General features: G+C 35.0%; 3 protein-coding genes across 4 annotated transcripts; 2 read left to right on the forward strand and 1 right to left on the reverse strand.

Annotated features, from left to right (window-relative positions):
- The first annotated feature begins 8,049 nt into the window (after window positions 1–8,049).
- On the forward strand, window positions 8,050–10,727 carry LOC102620157 (heat shock factor protein HSF30). 2 transcript variants are annotated; one of them, XM_006475839.3, is made up of 3 exons: window positions 8,050–8,700; window positions 9,277–10,191; window positions 10,282–10,727. In XM_006475839.3, exons 1-2 carry the CDS (start codon window positions 8,380–8,382, stop codon window positions 10,108–10,110), a joined length of 1,155 nt encoding a protein of 384 aa, XP_006475902.1. In that variant the 5' UTR covers window positions 8,050–8,379; the 3' UTR covers window positions 10,111–10,191; window positions 10,282–10,727. The 2 variants fall into 2 exon arrangements, with proteins under 2 accessions (XP_006475902.1, XP_024953000.1); XM_025097232.2 differs by having other exon boundaries at window positions 10,446–10,727.
- A 1,445-nt stretch (window positions 10,728–12,172) lies between these two features.
- LOC102619882 (cytochrome P450 711A1) lies at window positions 12,173–15,696 on the forward strand. Its single transcript, XM_006475838.4, has 5 exons — window positions 12,173–12,611; window positions 13,785–13,937; window positions 14,045–14,822; window positions 14,909–15,004; window positions 15,085–15,696. Exons 1-5 carry the CDS (start codon window positions 12,352–12,354, stop codon window positions 15,412–15,414), a joined length of 1,617 nt encoding a protein of 538 aa, XP_006475901.1. The 5' UTR covers window positions 12,173–12,351; the 3' UTR covers window positions 15,415–15,696.
- LOC102619590 (protein IQ-DOMAIN 6) lies at window positions 15,657–18,260 on the reverse strand. Its single transcript, XM_006475837.4, has 5 exons — window positions 17,796–18,260; window positions 17,458–17,709; window positions 16,839–17,066; window positions 16,637–16,750; window positions 15,657–16,545 (listed from the first exon to the last, which is right to left on the reverse strand). Exons 1-5 carry the CDS (start codon window positions 17,862–17,864, stop codon window positions 15,841–15,843), a joined length of 1,368 nt encoding a protein of 455 aa, XP_006475900.1. The 5' UTR covers window positions 17,865–18,260; the 3' UTR covers window positions 15,657–15,840.
- Window positions 18,261–19,705: the final 1,445 nt, after the last annotated feature.

Consider the following 19,705-nt stretch of genomic DNA (forward strand, 5'->3'; position numbering starts at 1 on the left):
ATACGTTGCGTGCTTGCAGTGAATTGAGTTCGAATAATTATAAAGTATAAATGTAGTTGAGGATATACATCGGTGACAATCTTTTGGATTTGGTCATATCTTCAAGATTGTGCTAGTTGTTAAAGCATTACCAAAACCGTCTAATTTTATTTTCCAAATACTTCTTTATTTCTTTACTTATAAATGAAAGACTAAAAAAAATAAACACTATCCTAAAAGACTCTTAAAATTTTAAAAAAAATTATATTATTTTAATCAAATTATTCTTTCACAATAATTAAATGTCCTCTTTATTAAAAAAAAGAGCACATCCTATTTTTTTTAATATCAAATGATGTGTCTTTTATCACTTGGTTGGTGAGATAATTAGGGATGGCAAAAATTCCCACGGGGACGGGTACCTTTGGGGATTTTCCCCATTCGGGGAGGGTACGAGGATAATTTTATACCCAATTTTTTTTTCGGGGAGGGGACGGGGAAAATTTTTTACCCAACTTTTTATTCGGGGAGGGGACGGGGATGAGGTGGAATCCCCATCCCCTACCCATTTCTCCATTTTAATTTTAATTTTTATTTTTAAAATTACTAATAAATAAATAACAAAATTATAAATATTGTTAAAAATAATAAATATCAAAATAGTTGTATGTTGGAAAAATGGTCACCCTTTGCCGGTAATTAGTTGAAGAGTATTAATTGAAGTTTTCACCAACTGTTTATTGCTTTGATTATACTTGTAGTAGTTCTTCTACTAGATCTACAGGGGATTCTTATAAGAAAGCAACCAAATGGATGACAGGTTTTGATGATTATGTAAACAATGGAGATTGTGCAGTTGTTGCAGATGAATTAGATTCATATTTGGATGAGAAAGTTATACATCGGATGGAAGATTTTAATATTTTGAGTTGGTGGAAGACAAATGCTAATAGGTATCCTACATTAGCTCGAATTGCTAGAGATGTTTTGGCAATTCCAATTACAATAGTTGCTTCTGAATCAGCTTTTAACACTAGTAGTAGAGTTGTGAGCCCATACCATAACAAACTTCATCCAAGTACATTGGAGGCCTTAATGTGCTGTCAAAGTTGGTTACGAGCTTACAATAGCGGTATGAGTTTATTTTAATATGATTAATTTAAAATCGAAAATAAAAAAATGTATTAGACTATTAGTTATTCGGGGACCAGGGACCCTCGGGGATCCCCTGTTATTATTCGGGGAGGGGATGGGGATTCTCTCAAGCAATTCTGACGGGGACGGGGAGGGGACGGGGACATATGCAAAATATCGGGGATGGGTACGGGGAGATTGGTCCCCTCCCCTCCCCTCCCCATTGCCATCCCTAGAGATAATATAATTAATTTAATCGGATCTTGTAAAAGATTATTAACCACTCAATTAACAACACATTATTTGGAATCAAATTTGGAATAAAAAAGTTCGGGATGTCTCATCAACTAATTGAATTACAAGATTGAAGTGAATTAATTGTATTATTTCACCAACTAATTAATGAATGCTATATCATTTGAAATAATTTAAAATTTAGGATGTGCAGCACCACTCTAAAAAAATAATATTTTTTTTCAATAATATAGTCATAATACTTCTCTCTCTTTAATGACAATGATATAAAAAATAACATAATAATATTTGAAAAAAGAGAAATTACTTTTCAATATGTATAACACATAAAAAAGATAATTTCAAAGTACTTTTTAAAATATTTATTATTGGTGTAGCTCTCCAAATAAAAAGTAAAATCTCCTTTAAAAAGTTCTCACGCGCACAACTTAATATCCCATTATTAATGAATTCCTCTAGTACAAAAGAGAAAGAAAGAGGAAAAAATTTTGGCATTCAATGGAAGGGACCCAAAATAATGTCAAATACATAATGGACAACAAATATACGTCATCTTGGTGGGCTGCATTCGGAGAAAATTCATATGGGACTAGGCATGCATAGCTAGGAACTTTAAATAAAGCTCCCTAATGTACTTGACAACGGGCGAAAGGAGTCTCCAATAATTTCCTTTTTGAAAAGACTTTTCCTTTCCAAAAAATTACAATGATGATACAAACACTCTTAGCGGCATCAAATTCATTGCCATTGTTTAATTTATAACTAAAGTAAATATATTGCTGAGATTAAACTTCAACGATGTGATTTGATTTGTTAATTGTAAGGCAATGGCTGTCTCGGAACTGCTCCAAGATAGAGTACAAATCACAGCCATATATGCAGTGATAAATAAAAAAAAATTACATTATAACTTTAATCGTGTAATTATGAAGACAAGCTCCACGTTAGAGCGGTTCCAACATAACTGTACCCTAATTGTAATTAGAAACAGAGACTTTTCCAAATCAAGAAATGATGAGCATAAAATCACAATGATGATACAAACACTGTCGGCGGCATCAAATCCTTTGCCACTGTTTAAAACTATGGACGCACTCATTTTATTATAATAACAAGAACCAAATTTTATGGTAAGAAAAATATAATTTTCATACATTTTTTTTTATTTTTTAGGAGATTGAAAGTCGTTGGTTTTTTTTCTTATAATTTCGAATTGTTTCTCATTTTATTAAAATAAAAGCTTCCCCACTGAAAGAGGTATTAGCTATACAATAATAATAAGAAGAAGAAGAACAATAACAATTCTCTAATAAGGACATCCTCATTTTAACAAAATGAAAATAACACTAACAGACAAAAAAAAAACAGTGTTTAATGTATTAGAATTTGTATTTTTTAAAATTTTTGTGTGCACTCTTACTTTATTAAAATGAGAATACCCTCAATAGAGAATAACTATATATACATATTGTTAAGTCTATTTTTTATAAAGTTGGCATTTTATGGCAAGTCTAGTTAAATTGAAATTTTATTTATTGCATATCTTGTAATAAGGATTAATTTATTAATTCCTTAATTTAGTGAGATTCCAATTTATTAGGAATATTTGTTTCCTAAATTAATTAGATGTCTAATTGGCTCATGAGATCTATTTAGAGCAAGAAGTTGGTTCAAACAGGAAGTTTATTAAATGCTCAAGATGTTCTTGGGAGACAAGCAAGACAAAAAGATCATATTTATTCCTATTCAGATTCATGGGAATTATAAGAGGAAATAAACTCTTATTTGAAAAGAATCTAAGACTTGTTGTTTTGGTGAAACCCTAGTGCTTATATATAGAGAGGTATTTTCACAATTGAAGTCATACACAACACAAAGCATAAAGAAGAGAAGCAAAATTCGGCCTCCTCCCTAGGGAATCTAGATTTGGCGCATAATGTTATGTTGATTTTTTTATTTATCTTTTTTCATCTATGTGGAGAGTTTATGTGGATCTTAGATCACTAGACATTGAATAATTGAAGAATTGCTATTGATTACTTTGCGAAATGACTTGAGGATCGTGGATCAAGAGGGGTAGCAATTATTCAAGAGAAGCAGATTCAATCAAAGGTTGGTAAATCCATAAGTTGTAACATTTCAACTTAGTGAATTGCTTTTCATTGGGACGTGGCCTCATGGATGTAGGATTGATTAATCCGAACCACGTAAAAATCTATGTCATTTATTTTCTATGATTTATTATGTTTTTAGAAAATTAATATTTTTTATGCGGATGAACAGTAATCATGAACAATACTTCCGAAAATTAATTAAGTTGTTAATTTTTTATTTTTAATTGCCAACATGCGATAGATATAAATTCCTTTCATATATAAAAGATTGCACACATCTAATCGGCTCCCATATATATATATATATATAAACACACACATATTTGCAATTGATTCCGACCCTACTAAAATTAATTTTCCCTTAAATACGCATAGATGTTCTATTAATTCTCTGTGAAATCAGAAATCACATCACATAATTCCTCCAGATAATCATATATGTGATGCTTATCTCTATCAAAATAATTTGATTTCATTATTATGTTGCCCTTCGTGAATCGATTTCTCAGCTCTGCCCCTGTATAAATATAGTAATATTAAAGAATGACGATCGTTTGTTGATTTCATTGAGAGTGGAAGTTTCGTATGTCAGCTTTGATTTGAAGCGAAAGAGACTGATTCAATTCATGCGTGGAACAATAATAATAATAATAATTCGGGGTTTGGTACATGTGCATGTGCTATTTGTGATGTGTGAAGCTTTAGTGATCTAATCTTATTAGCCTTGTTTCATTCGTTTGGATTGATCTCATTTCTATAAATTAATGGATCCATCTGTCCGTCACTCTTTTAACTCATCGTCATGCATGCTACGCAACAGCCCTTTTTTGACATTTTCTGGCTATTGACGACTATTGAGTTTAAGGAGTCGAAGTGGAGTGAATCAGGTGCTTTTTCGATCCTCGGTTAGTGTAAGCAAGATACTCTCCCCAATTTCTACTTTGGAATCATTTATGCAAGAAAAAAAAAAAAAAAAAAAACCTAATATTACTATAACTTTTTACCCGCCTTTAAAAATTTATGCAAGAAAAGAAAATTGATCTTGCAAATTAATTATACCCAGCTCACCTTTTGTTTCATTCTTTTTTTTTATTTTTTTTTTCAATTTTTAGTGGACGCTAAATTAAAAAATAAATAAATAAATCACAAGTCACAGTCATCATAGTTAATATGAGCTGAAATCCTTTAATGTTATACCAAAAAAACTCCAAAGAAATCCTCGCATGGTACAACCCAACTCTTGGAAAAAAGAAGAAGTTGATGTTTAATTTTGGACTGCTTCTTTTAACACCCCTTTTATGTTCTGATAAAACCATACTCTCATAGATGTTGTATCTAAGGACAAATTAAGTCTAATTAAACTATCTATCTTTTATTCTCGGTTTACATTTATTTTTAGTCCAAACAAAGTCGTGTAATTTATTTTTTCTGCAAACTCTTCAATCATCAAAAAGCATTTTCGTTGCTTTTTTCTTTTTGTTTTAAAATCAACAAGCAATTTTATTCATTTCTACATCTATTTTCTTTTAAACTAATATTTAAAATATGTTTATAAAAAAAAATATGTTTAATTTAAATTTATTATTGGCAATAAAATCGTTGTCGCTTAGATGGTCTGAATAAGAAGAAAATATAGTTTAATTAAAATTTAATTTATCCTTAAATTGATTTAAGTTCCGGAACGGGGGAACACTACTCCTCGACTATAGTGTGGCCGTTAGCGTTGGGCCATCCGTGTAGACACATTAGATTTTCCATTTCGTAGCTGGAACTTGGGCTGAGTTGAAGATTTTAACCGAACATATCCACTGAATCTGATGTGCACTTTGGAAACAAAAGTGGCGCTATTGGCACCCCCCCAAGTTCCTCATAAAACCCATCTCTCGCGTTTACAATTTTGAACGTACTTTAAAATTACATAATGAGACGCATAGTTTTATTTATTTAAAGCTCTTTACAGACACCCCATGTTGCTAACTCTGTTTTCAATTTAAGTACCTTTTACTTTAGCAACTTCTTATTTCTTTGAAATGACCAACAAATTTTCTACTAAATTGACAATGAACAACTTTGTTCCAAAAATATTTAGGGATGATGAATGATCCAAGTACAATTTAATATATTTTATCTTCCGGCAAATAATATATACGCACATGGTTAAAACTATTTTCTCTGCCGATTTACTTTCTTATGCAAGAGTCAAGACTACAAACGAAGTATTATATATTTGCCCATTGTTTAGAAGTTAATGATAGGGTGAATCAAGAAACATAAGAGTCAAGACTACAAATGAAGTATTATATATTTGCCCATTGTTTAGAAGTTAATGATAGGGTGAATCAAGAAATTGTATTAAGTTCTAAAAGGAAAATTGAGAGGAGAGAGGAAAAAAATAGTAAATAAGGATATTTATGTAATTAGGATATGTGTATTAAAAAGTAATAAATATTTTAAAAATTATTTGAGGAGGTGGATTTAGAAAAAGGGTTTTGTAAGAGATCAAAAGGGGTGCTAATAGCTGCACTATGGAACAAAGCTTTTCCTTTCTTGTACTCACCTCGGCCACAAATATTTTGGTTGGGGTTCCTCTATGATACCGTAATTTTACAACATCAATAATTTAATTCTTTAAAATTAGATTTAATAAGTGATATACAATATTTATATTAAAGAAAAAATAATTATAACTAGTTTGTTAATAATTATGAAAAATAATTATAAAACAACTGTGACCAACCTTAAAGTTTGAAACAATTTCACTTGAGTTGCATATTTCATTTAAAAATCACTTTTTAACTCTCCTTTAAGTTTGTAATGTGATAATTTTTTTAAAGTAAATGTTTCGAAATCTATTATTACTAAGTACAAGATATAATATCTACTAGGTTATTTAACACAAATCAAATAAATAAGTTGCAATTGTAAAATATATATATATATATATATATACATATAACACCAGTACGTATATTTAAGTGAAAGTCATAATTTCATCATCAATAAAGTCATGGGTGAGATGGACCTGAAAAATACTTGATTACCCACGTTACAAGCCATCTCAAATAAATAAGGTGTACTAAGAAAGCAGTGCCAATAGTCCAACATAAAATATTTATGTTGAAATTTGAAATGTAATGTTTCACTCCTTCAAATTCTCTCATCAGCATCTACTTTTTAATTAATTTCAATTATTTATAATCCTTATTTATTATTTTCTTTTAAACAGCTTTTATCCCCCCCCCCCAAAAAAAAGCATTTAAATGTAATAAAATTCAAAAGTTTACTCGCAAATTTCCTCAATCAAGTACCTAACAAATTCATCCACTTATGACATAATATCCAAACTATTTGAATCATATTCAGATACAAACATTCAAAGAATAAAAGCGTAAATTTGAACAATCAATATCCTTTCGTTGTTGACAGTAGCAACCAACTCAACATAATACTAAAAACGTAAGGAGTTAATTTTAGACTACTCCTCTTATGAGTTGATTATCTTCAACTCACACCTCTTATTTTTTTTTAAAACTTCAATTTACCCTCATTTTTGTTAGGAAAAAAAAAATCAACTCACCTTCATTTTTTTCCTTATCTTTTGACAAAATATTGAGGTAATTTAATATTTTTCAAATGTAAGAGAGTGATGCAAAGATAGTCAATTCATGAGGTAATCATATAAAATTTACCCTGCAAGTGATCAATAATCGCCAAAGCAGGCGACCAAACAATCAAAAACCGGATATCCTAACTATTTGAATCATATTCAAATACAAACATTCAAAGAATAAAAGCGTAAATTTGAACAATCAATATCCTTTCATTGCTGACAGTAGCAACCAACTCAACACAATACTAAAAATGTAAGGAGTTAATTTTAGACGACTACTCTTATGAGTTGATTATTTTCAACTCACACCTCTTATTTTTTTTAAAATTTCAATCTACCCTCATTTTTGTTAGGAAAACAAAATCAACTCACCTTTATTTTTTTCCTTATCTTTTGACAAAATATTGAGGTAATTTAATATTTTCAAATGTAAGAGGGTAATTTAAAGATAGTCAATTCATGAGGTGATCATATAAAATTTACCCTGCAAGTGATCAATAATCGCCAAAGCAGGCGACCAAACAATCAAAAACCAGATAAGAAGAAGCTTTAGGCAGGCGACTATTTAGAATAATTAGGGCAAGTGCAACACTGGACTTGACGACTCCATTGAAAGAAGCACAGTGCGCAAATAGAAGGAAGTCATGTTGAATTCTTAAAAAAGAAAAAAATACAACAATATTTTTATCTTTAATTATTAGAGTACGTAAGGCTGATTACAGTTGGATAAATTTAGAGGTTTATATAAATATCGCTATCCAAACTTTAACCTAATAGCCCAGCCCAGCCCATAAGCTTCATCACAAATTAGAAACCTCGATCGCGCTCTCCTGTTATCCGATACCCTGACGTGGCGCATTTTAACAGGAGATGAAGATAAGATTACGGCATCAAACAGTCAAATCACCCACAATGAACGGCTCAAATCAGCTCTCCACAGCCCTTCCCTGGCCCTCTCCTCTCGTCACAAATGCGAACCATCGGGAACTTTCTAGAACTTGTTTAGTCTGCATTTCCTGACCCACATCTGACAAATGGCGGAAAGCTTCGAAGAATTTCGGAAGAACCTGCCACATAACAGATGATCTCTTTATCTGGAACCTTCTCTTCCACCCTCTTATAATCCTAAATTCGCTGCCACACTTAGACTCGACACTCAAATCTCCCCTGGAGATCTTACTGAAAAATTACAATCAAGTCCGTAAACAACTCAAAATTCGTACTAAAGCCTACTGAAAGCTCGCTTAATTAATAACTCTCTGTTTAAAACCTATATTAGCATTAGCTATGGAGGGAGTGAGGGTGAAGGAAGAAGAGACGGTGACGTACGCAGCGACGACAGCTACTGCTGCATCAGCGTCGTCGTCTTCGTCGTCTTCCAACTTTATGCCGCAGCCGTTGGAGGGTTTGCACGATGCAGGCCCGCCTCCGTTTCTGACGAAAACCTACGAAATGGTCGAGGATCTATCAACGGATGCGATCGTTTCCTGGAGCAGAACTCGCAATAGCTTCATTGTGTGGGACTCTCACCAGTTCTCTACTACTTTGCTTCCGAAATATTTCAAGCACAGTAATTTTTCTAGCTTCATTCGCCAGCTCAACACTTATGTAAGCATGCTGATCATCTTTAATTTTGTGCTTTTTCGATTCTGTTGAATTTGGCACGGGTTGCCTACAACGTGTTTGATGTTTGTTCTCTGTTACGAGAATGGTGAAATTTTTAGACGTTGTTAATTAATCTAACTAATCAATGCAGTATTATGTTTTAAGTTTGTCTCTTGTTTCCTGGGTTCGCGAAATGACTTGGTCACCTCTTGAGTACATTATCTTTTTTTTTTTTCTCCTGGTTTGATAGTGTGAGGTGTTCAATCATCACTCTATTTTGTTCTGCTAATGAGTGGTCCAATGATTTATGGTCTCCTTTAGTTAAATGATTGATATTTTGTGGGTTCGTTTAAGTTTGTTCTGAAGTTTTCCTGAGTTTGTTATGTTCACCTATATTCTGTTTGAGACATACCCATAGTATCTAACAATTGAAACATGACAAATGCTAGTCAGAGCGTAAGTAATTTGTCTCCTCTTCTTTGGGGCTGATTACTTGGAAGTGGGGGGTGATTTTATTGAGAATCTTGTTCTGTTTGTCGATTTTCAAAAGTTTCTAATTAATATAATGTTGGAATGCAGGGTTTTAGAAAGGTTGATCCTGATAGATGGGAATTTGCCAATGAAGGATTTTTGGGAGGGCAGAAGCATCTACTGAAAACAATCAAGAGAAGGCGACACGTCTCACAGAGTATGCAACAGCGAGGAGGAGAAGCTTGTCTTGAGGTGGGACAATATGGACTGGATGGTGAGCTTGAAAGATTAAAGAGGGACCGAAATGTGTTGATGGCAGAAATTGTTAGGCTGAGGCAACATCAGCAGCAATCAAGAGATCAACTCAGTGCAATGGAGGATAGGTTATTAAGCACAGAAAAGAAGCAGCAGCAGATGATGACATTCCTTGCAAAAGCACTCAAAAACCCATCGTTTTTCCAGCAATTAGCTCAGAGTAATGCACACAGAAGAGAACTGGGAGGTGTTCAAACTGGGAGAAAGCGGAGACTAACGGCCACACCAAGCATGGAGAACTTACAAGAAACAATTTCCGTGGCACCTGTGGGTCTGGATTGTGGTCCGGTTGTAGATTACACAGTCCAAGATCAAAATGAATTGACCTCCATGGAAACTGAGATAGAGACGTTTCTTTCTTCGCCGGTGGACAACGAATCAAGCAGTGATATCGACAACCCAAATGCTGGTTCAGTACCTGCCCCAAGTGGTGGCAATTTCAGTAGTGTCAATGAGACAATATGGGAGGATTTTATGGCTGACGATCTGATTGCCGGCGATCCGGAAGAAGTGGTGGTGAAGGATCAGTCAGAGGCTGAGGTGGAATTGGAGGATTTGGTTGCAACACCTACAGATTGGGGTGAGGAATTGCAAGACCTAGTAGATCAGATGGGTTATCTCAGGTGACAAACTATTGCTGCACAGAATTGTTGAAAGACTTCCCTAGGCTGAGTTGGTCTCTGCAACTTCATTCCTGTTTCTGTAGTGGTATGTCTTTATAATTTTTGTTTGGTGATTAATGTTGCCTCAAGTGTTCATTTTTTTGTGACTGATAGAAGTGCATGGTTTTCCATGCAGCTGGAAGTCGCGAAGTTGCAAAGAGGCCAACGATATTTGTTCCTGTTCTACTGTATCCTTAAGTGATAATAGAGTCTCGATTTTTTGTTTGTAATGTCTAGTGTTTCCCTTTTTGATCCTTTGCACCACTTTAATGTTTTATATTTTCTTGCCACATGTTGCAGGCGGACTCCAAAAGAAAGGAGGAGTTTCAACCCGTGATTGATTTCAGAGATATGCTCAAAGTTCAGCTGCCTAATCTGCTTGCACTCTGGACTTTTGCAGTTTCTTGTCCATTATATTTGTTCTTGTGTTTATATCAGCTGTCAGATTACAGATATGTAAATACCAAAGGGCTTGTGCAGACTAATTTGATTTTACTATAGCTGAATACTTCTTTTGGGATTAATGAGAAATTCCACAATTTTATAGTGTTCAATAAAAATTCGATTGATTTCTTTATATAATTGCTATGCTTCGAATCTGACATTTTTTTTTAAAAAAGGACTAGTATTAAAAAAAAAAAAAAAGGGCCCGTCTTGTTGTGTGAACTAATATTTATAACATCAATTACCAACTCATTGCTTCGTATTATCAGGATCTATGCCATTATGGTTCTGTTTGAGAATTGAGATTGAGGTATTATGGTTCTATTTGATAATTGAGGTTGAGGTGGTGAAAAGAAAAAATTATAGTTATAAAATAAAAATTAATAATATATAGTAGGTTTAATTTTTAAATAATAATTTTAATAAAATTATTAAAAATATAATAATTTTTTCATTATATAAATAATTTTTAAGTTATAATTTATTAAATATTTGATTATTGTAATTTTTAAATTATAATCCGTTGAACGTCAATCCCAAACAATTTCTATGGCTTTGGCGGCCGCAGTTCTCTTCCTTGCTCTGGACTTTCTACTTGTTTCATTGTCTTCTCAAAATATAAAGTTTTCTTTGCTGTTTCACTGACCATTTGACCCACAGATTGAGGCTTCAGACACAATCATGTTGAAGATGGAACACTCAAGGCCCCCAATCCATTGATGAGGGTTATAATTCAATCAAAAACTTTAGTTAAACTTTTTATCCCAAAAGCCATACCGTATAGCAAACGTAATTTCAGACAAAAACAAACCGAAGCTTTAGCTACTCTACGATTATTTATTCTTATCCAAAAAGACAAATTAATTGAAGCCTGAAGGAAGTCTCATGGATGCCCGTCTCCGCAGTCGAAGAAAGAAAAAGATAAGATTACACAAATTTTGTCCCCACCGGATGGGTAGATTCATCGAAGGTGGCTTAATTAGCAGAAGCCTACGGTCATCCACTCTTATCGATCTTGATGCCAGCATGAGAATATATTATTGGTCTAGAAAAAGGGGTCGTCGCGTAATGATAGCCGTTGGTCTTTGTTTTGTATTCGTAGAGAAGTTAAAAATCATGCCCATGATCTCTCTCTCTCTCTCTCTCTCTCTCTCTCACACACACAGAGTAATTAAAGTAGGGATGTACTGTATGTAAGAATAAAAAAAAATGAAGATCATAACAGTGATTGACATCAGTTGGTTTGACATTTGCTACTGCATGGAAGGAAATAGAGCAAAATTCCACCAACAGAGCAATACAAGGCATCTCATATTCTCATTTGCGTGCAGGACACCCCAAGATCTATTGACAGAGACATTCAACTTGTCTGAGTGGATTTTTACTGATTCTCAATTCTTAAATTAAAGGATTTATAAAGCACTTGATTGATTTCTTTAAAGAATTCAGTAGACATCAATCTTTTAATACCATATCTAACGATTCAGAAGACTACCTCCTGATTATTATATTTTCGAATGTAATATACAAATATATATATATATAGTCAGAAAGTGAAGTACCAACTTTTAAAAAAATTAAACTAATGGGTATCAACCTCACCAATGTCATCATCATAAACTGACAAAGTGACAAACGCCAATTGCTCAAAAAGATGCTTGGTGAAAATTCCCTTGCTTCCATCTCAACCTTAATGAATATATAAACATACACACCCTGTCATTTATCTCCCTCAAAACATCCAGAGACGCGCGGAGAAACCATGGCCTTGGTGAGTGAAATACTTGAAAGGTTTTTGATGAACAGAGAGTGGTTCTTCACGAGTAATCTTGGAGGATCAATGATCTTCACAGTGTTGGCAATTCTGGCTGGAGTTTTGGGATACCTGTATGGACCGTATTGGAAAGTTAGGAGGGTCCCCGGCCCACCAGCAATCCCTCTCGTAGGACACATTCCCTTGATGGCAAAGTACGGCCCTGACGTGTTTTCAATTCTTGCCAAACGTTATGGTCCTATTTTCAGGTCAGTTTGCAGCTTTTCTTCGGGACATAAAATTCTGTGCAACAGATGGAAGATGGTATTGTCGTTGTCAATGTTTCAGTGGAGTACTCCATTGTTCTTTGCCTTTTTATTATTTTGCTGATGCATTTTTGATGATACATGCGACTAGTCTTTGTTGATTAATGATAACTTTTTCGTTGACCATTACTGTTTCATTTGAGCGGATGTTTATGAGCAGAACACTTTCAGAAAAGCATCGAATAACACTTTGTTTTTTTTCTTTTTTTTGGGGGGGGAGTACTGCAAAGAATTCTCTATTTTAAAACTTTTGCTTCATTTTTTTTATGTTTAATTTGATATTATAGGGCGATATTATTAGTTGAATTTCTCCATCCTCTTTGCTTGGTAAAACTGGATGGGAATTGACATAATTGGAACTTGACATTCAAAGGAAACATATATACATATACACTAAGATGAGGTTCTATTTGATATTGATGCGTTGTAATTTAAAAGATGCAGTTATTATAAAAAAAAAATTATAACTATGAAATAAAAATTAATTATATAGTAAATATGATTTTTAAATAATAATTTTGACAAAAAAAATAAAGATGTAATAAATTTTTCACCATACAAATTGTGGATCAATAAACTATAACTGCCAACCTCAATATTAAACAGGAGTCAGAGAATCATGATAAAATCATGTCGACTTTCGAACATTCATAAGAATGTCCTTCGACATTAATATCATTGCCGTGTTCCATGGTTGCTTAGATTTGCCCAAGTATATTGAGCAATTTGTCTGTCCTCTACCACTTGTCTGCGTCTTACAAAATTGCTAAACTAGTCATCACGAGGTCGCCTTTTGAGCAGCAATGTTGATTGTTTATGTAACACGGTGCGTCAAATTGATGATCAGAACGCATTCTGATTTCCTACGAGTGTTTGCAGGATGTTCTCTGTCAACAATGATGTACACTATGTCATCTTATGATCAAGACAACCCCTAAATAATGCCTCTTCAGATTAGAACAACTGTGTAATTCTTATTGGAATGTGAAAGACCATGAATGTAGATTTGATGAGTTTAAGACTATCTTAAGATAAGAGGGGTTCTGTTTTCAGGTAACACAGTAATATTGTGATAAAAAGGAACTAAAGATTGGTCTTGTTATTTCTATGAAACAGGTTTCATATGGGTAGGCAACCGCTGATAATTGTAGCGGATGCAGAACTTTGTAGAGAAGTTGGAATAAAGAAATTCAAAGACATTCCAAACAGAAGCATTCCCTCGCCCATTGCAGCTTCTCCTCTCCATCAGAAGGGGCTTTTTTTCACCAAGTACTAAATTCTGCCTTTAAAACACATTTTATCATAGGCGATACAATTGTGTACGAATTCATACTACTAGATGGGCTTTTTTAATTGCAATCTTATTGAGCTTGCAGGAATGAGAGATGGTCGACCATGCGAAACACAATATTATCAGTCTACCAGCCATCTCACTTGGCCAGTTTGGTGCCCACCATGCAATCATTCATTGAATCTGCAACTCAGAATCTTGACTCTACAGAGGACATCACTTTCTCCGACCTGTCTCTCAAAATGGCCACGGATGTGATAGGACAAGCTGCCTTTGGAGTCAACTTTGGGCTGTCAAAACCACAACCTATCAGCGATTCAGTTACCAGTGTTGATACTCCAGCCAATGCAAGTGAAGTTTCAGACTTCATCAATCAGCACATCTACTCCACAACCCAGCTTAAGATGGATTTATCAGGTTCTCTCTCGATCATATTAGGCCTACTATTTCCCATAATTCAAGAGCCATTTAGACAGATACTTAAGAGAATACCTGGCACCATGGACTGGAAATTTGCAAGGACCAATAAGAATTTGAGCGGCCGGCTTGAGGAAATTGTATCGAAGAGAATGGAAGAGACCAACACCAGTTCAAAGGACTTCCTATCACTAATACTGAAGGCAAGGGAATCGGAGACAGCGTCAAAGAATATTTTTACTCCGGACTACATTAGTGCAGTTACCTATGAGCATCTGCTTGCTGGATCAGCAACAACAGCTTTTACATTGTCTTCAGTCGTATACTTAGTAGCTGGACATCCTGAAGTTGAGAAAAAGGTGCTTGCAGAGATTGATGCATTTGGTCCACATGATCAGATGCCAACAGCTCATGATCTTCAACACAAATTTCCCTATCTTAATCAGGTAAGTCTTATTATTGAATTTTGAATTAGAATATACTAATGTACAGTTATGGAAAGCCATAAATTCTCGAATGTTTCAAATTGCAGGTGATCAAAGAAGCAATGAGGGTCTACTTAGTATCCCCACTAGTTGCTAGAGAAACATCAAAGGAAGTGAAGATAGGAGGTTACCATCTCCCCAAGGTATTGTCAAACACATTAAGCAATTAGCAGCATTATACTTCAGTCAAAATTGATGTAAATTTACATTTTTGGATGCACAGGGCACTTGGGTCTGGTTAGCGCTTGGAGTTCTAGCAAAAGATCCTAAGAACTTCCCAGAGCCATGCAAGTTTAAGCCAGAGCGATTTGATCCAAATTGTGAAGAAGAGAAACGGAGGCATCCTTATGCCTTCATACCCTTTGGAATTGGACCCCGAGCATGCATTGGTCAGAAATTTTCCTTACAAGAAATAAAGCTCTCACTGATACAGTTGTACAGGAAATGTGTTTTTCGACATTCTCCCAACATGGAAAAGCCTCTGGAACTTGAATACGGCATAGTTCTCAACTTCAAGCATGGGGTAAAGCTAACAGTCAAAAATCGAAAATGAAGATACTATATGACATTAACTTTTCTGTCAAGCTCTTGCATGCCATAAGCTGTTTAGAACTAGTTTAATTTTGTGAATCATAGATATGGCATGCAAACCCTATCCAAGGCAACTTTCATGGAATTGTGTCATGTTAAAATAAAACCAGGGATGGAGCAATAAGTCATTTTGATGGATTGAGTACTGGGCAGCCAAATTGTAAAAGCTCATTCTAATTATATTGCAGAAGTTGGGGAAAAAAATTTAAATCAAGCACCATAAATGAAATATTTTACAATCTAACTGCTCTCAAATATTTTTCCAAAGAACTTGTTGGGCTGTTTTAGTACACAACTTAATCATAGAACAACTGCCACTAACATTGATGCACATTCTCAAAAGCAGAGAACAACAAGCTGTTGAACTTCAGAAACCATATCAATCCATCTAATCATACAAGCAACTTCCCTGCTCCCTTGGTCTCACTGAACTCTTATCCAATCGGGTAGGCAGATATAATGGCCTAGAAAAATTGGTAGAATAAGGTTCAGAACCAGCACTACTTTTTGAATCTGCATTAGAGAATGCAGCTGATCTTTTCAGGAACTGAAACTCATCCATGGACTGCCTTTGAACTCTGTGGGATGGCTGATTGATTCTCTGCTTCGCCTTTGTTGACTCAGTAAGGTTCATGTAGTTTGGTCTACTATTACCGCTCTCCTCTGTTCTTTCAGAAGCTAAGCCAGTGTTTCCAGATATGGGAGTTGTAGAAGTGCATATTGAAGATGAAGCTGAGCTCTCATCATATCGAAACTCAGAACTTGGGCTCGAAGAAGAACGAGTAGCTTGTCCCATATGGGGAGGTTTTGCAGAAATCCTGGTGGTGACATTGTTCTTTCTGATCTTCACAGGGCATGGTTCAGAAGATCTAGAACGTGTACCTACAAGTGAGTCAGCACAACTCTTCAAGGGTGGAATACTGTCTGAAGGATCAGCCTGCGATTGTTCCATCAATCGAGTCTCCCATGGCCTGGCAGCCATCCAACGCTCCAGCCAGCTCCATCCCCAGCTATTCTTGTCAAATTCTTGATTCTTTAGAGAGGAAATGGAGCCATTTGTTCGGCTGTTGGAATTTTGGTTTGAAGTCCATTGCTGAAAACAAAGAATTAGATTTTTTTTAATCCGGTGAAAAGGAATAGCACTTAAAATTCAAGGATATATACTCATGTTTTGATGTTTATACCTTTTGAGCCAGAGAGTATGCAATTGCTCTCTCTCTCTTGAATGCACCTTCTTGCCTCATTTGAATCTTTGTCTTAACATCTTCCAATGTTCCTTTACTATCACACCACCCTTCCTGAAAATTTACAAGACCAAAACTTAAAAACTTGCTAAATTCATCATGAAATTTATGAATTATGAAATAAAGTCAAGGCCCACGGTACCTCAGCTTCTTTTAAGATATCAGCTTGGCTGCGTCTTTTATCCATCATGTCCTGCACAGCTTGCCCCTCTATGGACATTCTGACACGACGTGCCCTAACTCGGGCCTGAACCCGAACAAGAGCCTGCATGCATCTTAGTGTCACAGCTGCCTGCTTCCTCACTTGTCTACCACGAACAAGAGCTTGAAGTCTCACCACACCTTTCAGGGCTCTCAAAGCCCTTCTTGCCTACAAATATTGGACAATACTCACAATTGAAACAACATTGCTTAACAGTGGACACATTAAGTCACAACTCATACCTACTCCTAATTTTTGAACTCGTCCCACCATGATAAAATGGAACAATAGGAGCTAAAATGTCTTAAAAGTTTTAATTCCTTAACCATGGAGTATGAATAAAATAGTTTTACAACAGCATATCCCATAAAACGCAATTACAACCTCAATTACAAAGATAGGATCCACTCTATTTCCATTACATCTACAACAGTGTTGTGCTTGTGCAGATCTATCTAAACTTATTATATTCCACAGTACATAAAGACTCACTTTAAACAAATCTGAAGCTTTCTTATCTTTGATTGCTTAACAGTCACTCAGAGAGAAACCCAATTACCAAGAAGCCACGAAAAGCAGTTTGGATGCGAATAGCTGCCCATTCTTGCCTAACAGCTCTGAAATCCTTAGGAGGAGCCCGAACCACAGTGGCCATTGCAGCTGAGAATGCATCAGTTCTTGGTGAATCTGACCCTTCTGATACTGCTGCTGCTTTATGGTTAATACCTTTGAAACTCCTCCATGAAGACCCCATTTCCCCTGAAGAGCTCCTCCACAGCCTCCATTTCTTGCCCTTGCTCCCCACCTTCTCCTGTACGTACAAAATAAAGCACCAGACACTAAGTACATGAACATATTGGAGCTTACTTGCAATGGATGTAAGAAAGTGTAGCTTACTTGATCATCTCTTTCAGGCTTTTTGAGACCTATAAGAGCTTTAACCCATTTTCCTCCTGAAGCGCCCATTAACGAAAGAGCTGAAAGATTACAACTTTCAAGTAGCTATGGTGAAAGGTTAAAACTTTGAAACCAAAACAAAGAAAGACAAAATGGGAAATGCTCAAAAATTAATATTATTGTTGAAAGTTGAAAAACCGGTTGTTCTCAAAAACCGCTAAAACCAGAGAGGACAAGACAGAGGAAGTGGGTTATGTTATGTTATGTTCGTGGGCTTAGTGGATTACGCTTGCACAGTACACGGACCAAAAATATTGAACCGTTTGATATTTGAAATTCAAACATTGAAAAAACAACACAGAGATGAGAGATATGGCACTCTCGTCCCGCCCAATTCCTTGGGAAAACTGTTGGCTCCTTTTTTTTTTTTTTGACATTTTGTCCCTGTGTTCTGTGCAAAATTACGAAACTAGACCCACTAACTTTGCAAGAAACCATGAAAAGACACGATCACTTTCCCTCTTAGTCACTCAGTGCATGGAAAGATACAAAATGAAGACAACGTGCCAGCCGACAAAGGATCTCCCCGAGTCAGCGTGAAAGATCCGGTGTTTTGCAGCAATATGATACAATTTTACATTTACTTCGTAGAGCTTTTGATTTTTCGTGGGACCACTTTGGATCTGCTCGTTTGGACACGTTTAATCAGACGGTTCACATGTCTTCGTTGGTAGGAAATTCAAATCAGTAGCTGACATCTTCCTTTTTAATATGAGACAAAACAAAATTTGAACTCAAAACAATTGGTGTTCTCATAGTTAAATAATGAAGGAATTCGTGAGTCGCATGTTCGAAAAATGCCATTATATCGCTGGCAATTTGAAATTTTCTTGAAAAAATCTTTAAAAAAAAAAAATAACAATTCCATTCACACTTCCCCTAGCAAAAATTATAGCACATGGGTTTTGTTATTCACTAAACTATGACCAATTCCCACTTTCCGTTAGAAAACTTGGTGTTTCCAAAATTTTTAGATGGTGGATGGTGTATAAAGTTTTTGAAATGGATAAAATGTGCGAGTATTTCTTGTCAAAGAAAAATGTGTGAATATTTTTGCTGCCCCTTGAAATTGAATGTAATAAATGCCTGCTTTAAATTAAAAGCTAGAGTACAAAAAGGTTGCATGAAAGCTGGTGAGCAGGTCGCAGTTGATTTGATAACGTTTACCCTTTCAATGCAAGTCCTCGCGGAAAAAAGATTCTACACGAACCAAACCAACGAATCAGCTGGAGTCAGTGTCGACAACGCTGTTCAGCGTAATGAATGAATGGGCTTCGAGAATTACAAAAGAAAAAAAGATGCATTTAATTTTAATTTTAATTTTAAAGAAACAGAGACTGTGTGCTGCTGAGTGCTGCCGAGTGCTGCCGAGTGCTGAGGGGTTGGGCTTTGTGTTCTTTACTTCATTTGAGGCGGTGACAACGAGATTGTCCAATTTAGATTTTGGGAAAAAGACACCCACCTCTCATGGTTTGTCCCTAATCTCCTCCATTTTGGAAAAAAAAAAGGATAAACTACGTACCTTATTATTACTTTTAAACGAGCATTCTAACTTGAATATAATTTTTAACTCCTGTCTTTTTTTTTTTTTCAAATTCGAAATTAGGTGATTAACCAAACAAAGAGAAACTTAAATGTTTAACTAAATAAAGAGACTAAGTCTTGGAAGAAATAGTGGAAGAGAAATAGAAAAAGAAGAAGAAGAAGAAGAAGAGAGAAAATGAATGAAAAAAATGTCGCTCTCATTTTCATTATTTAATTGAATATGGAATTCACATTTTTTCCTTTATTTCTTTTCTCTCTTCTCATTTTCTCTCTTTATATTTTTTCAAACCAAATATGTCATAAAA

The sequence above is a fragment of the Citrus sinensis genome, chromosome 1 (genome assembly GCF_022201045.2).
Source record: "Citrus sinensis cultivar Valencia sweet orange chromosome 1, DVS_A1.0, whole genome shotgun sequence".
NCBI lineage: Eukaryota > Viridiplantae > Streptophyta > Magnoliopsida > Sapindales > Rutaceae > Citrus > Citrus sinensis.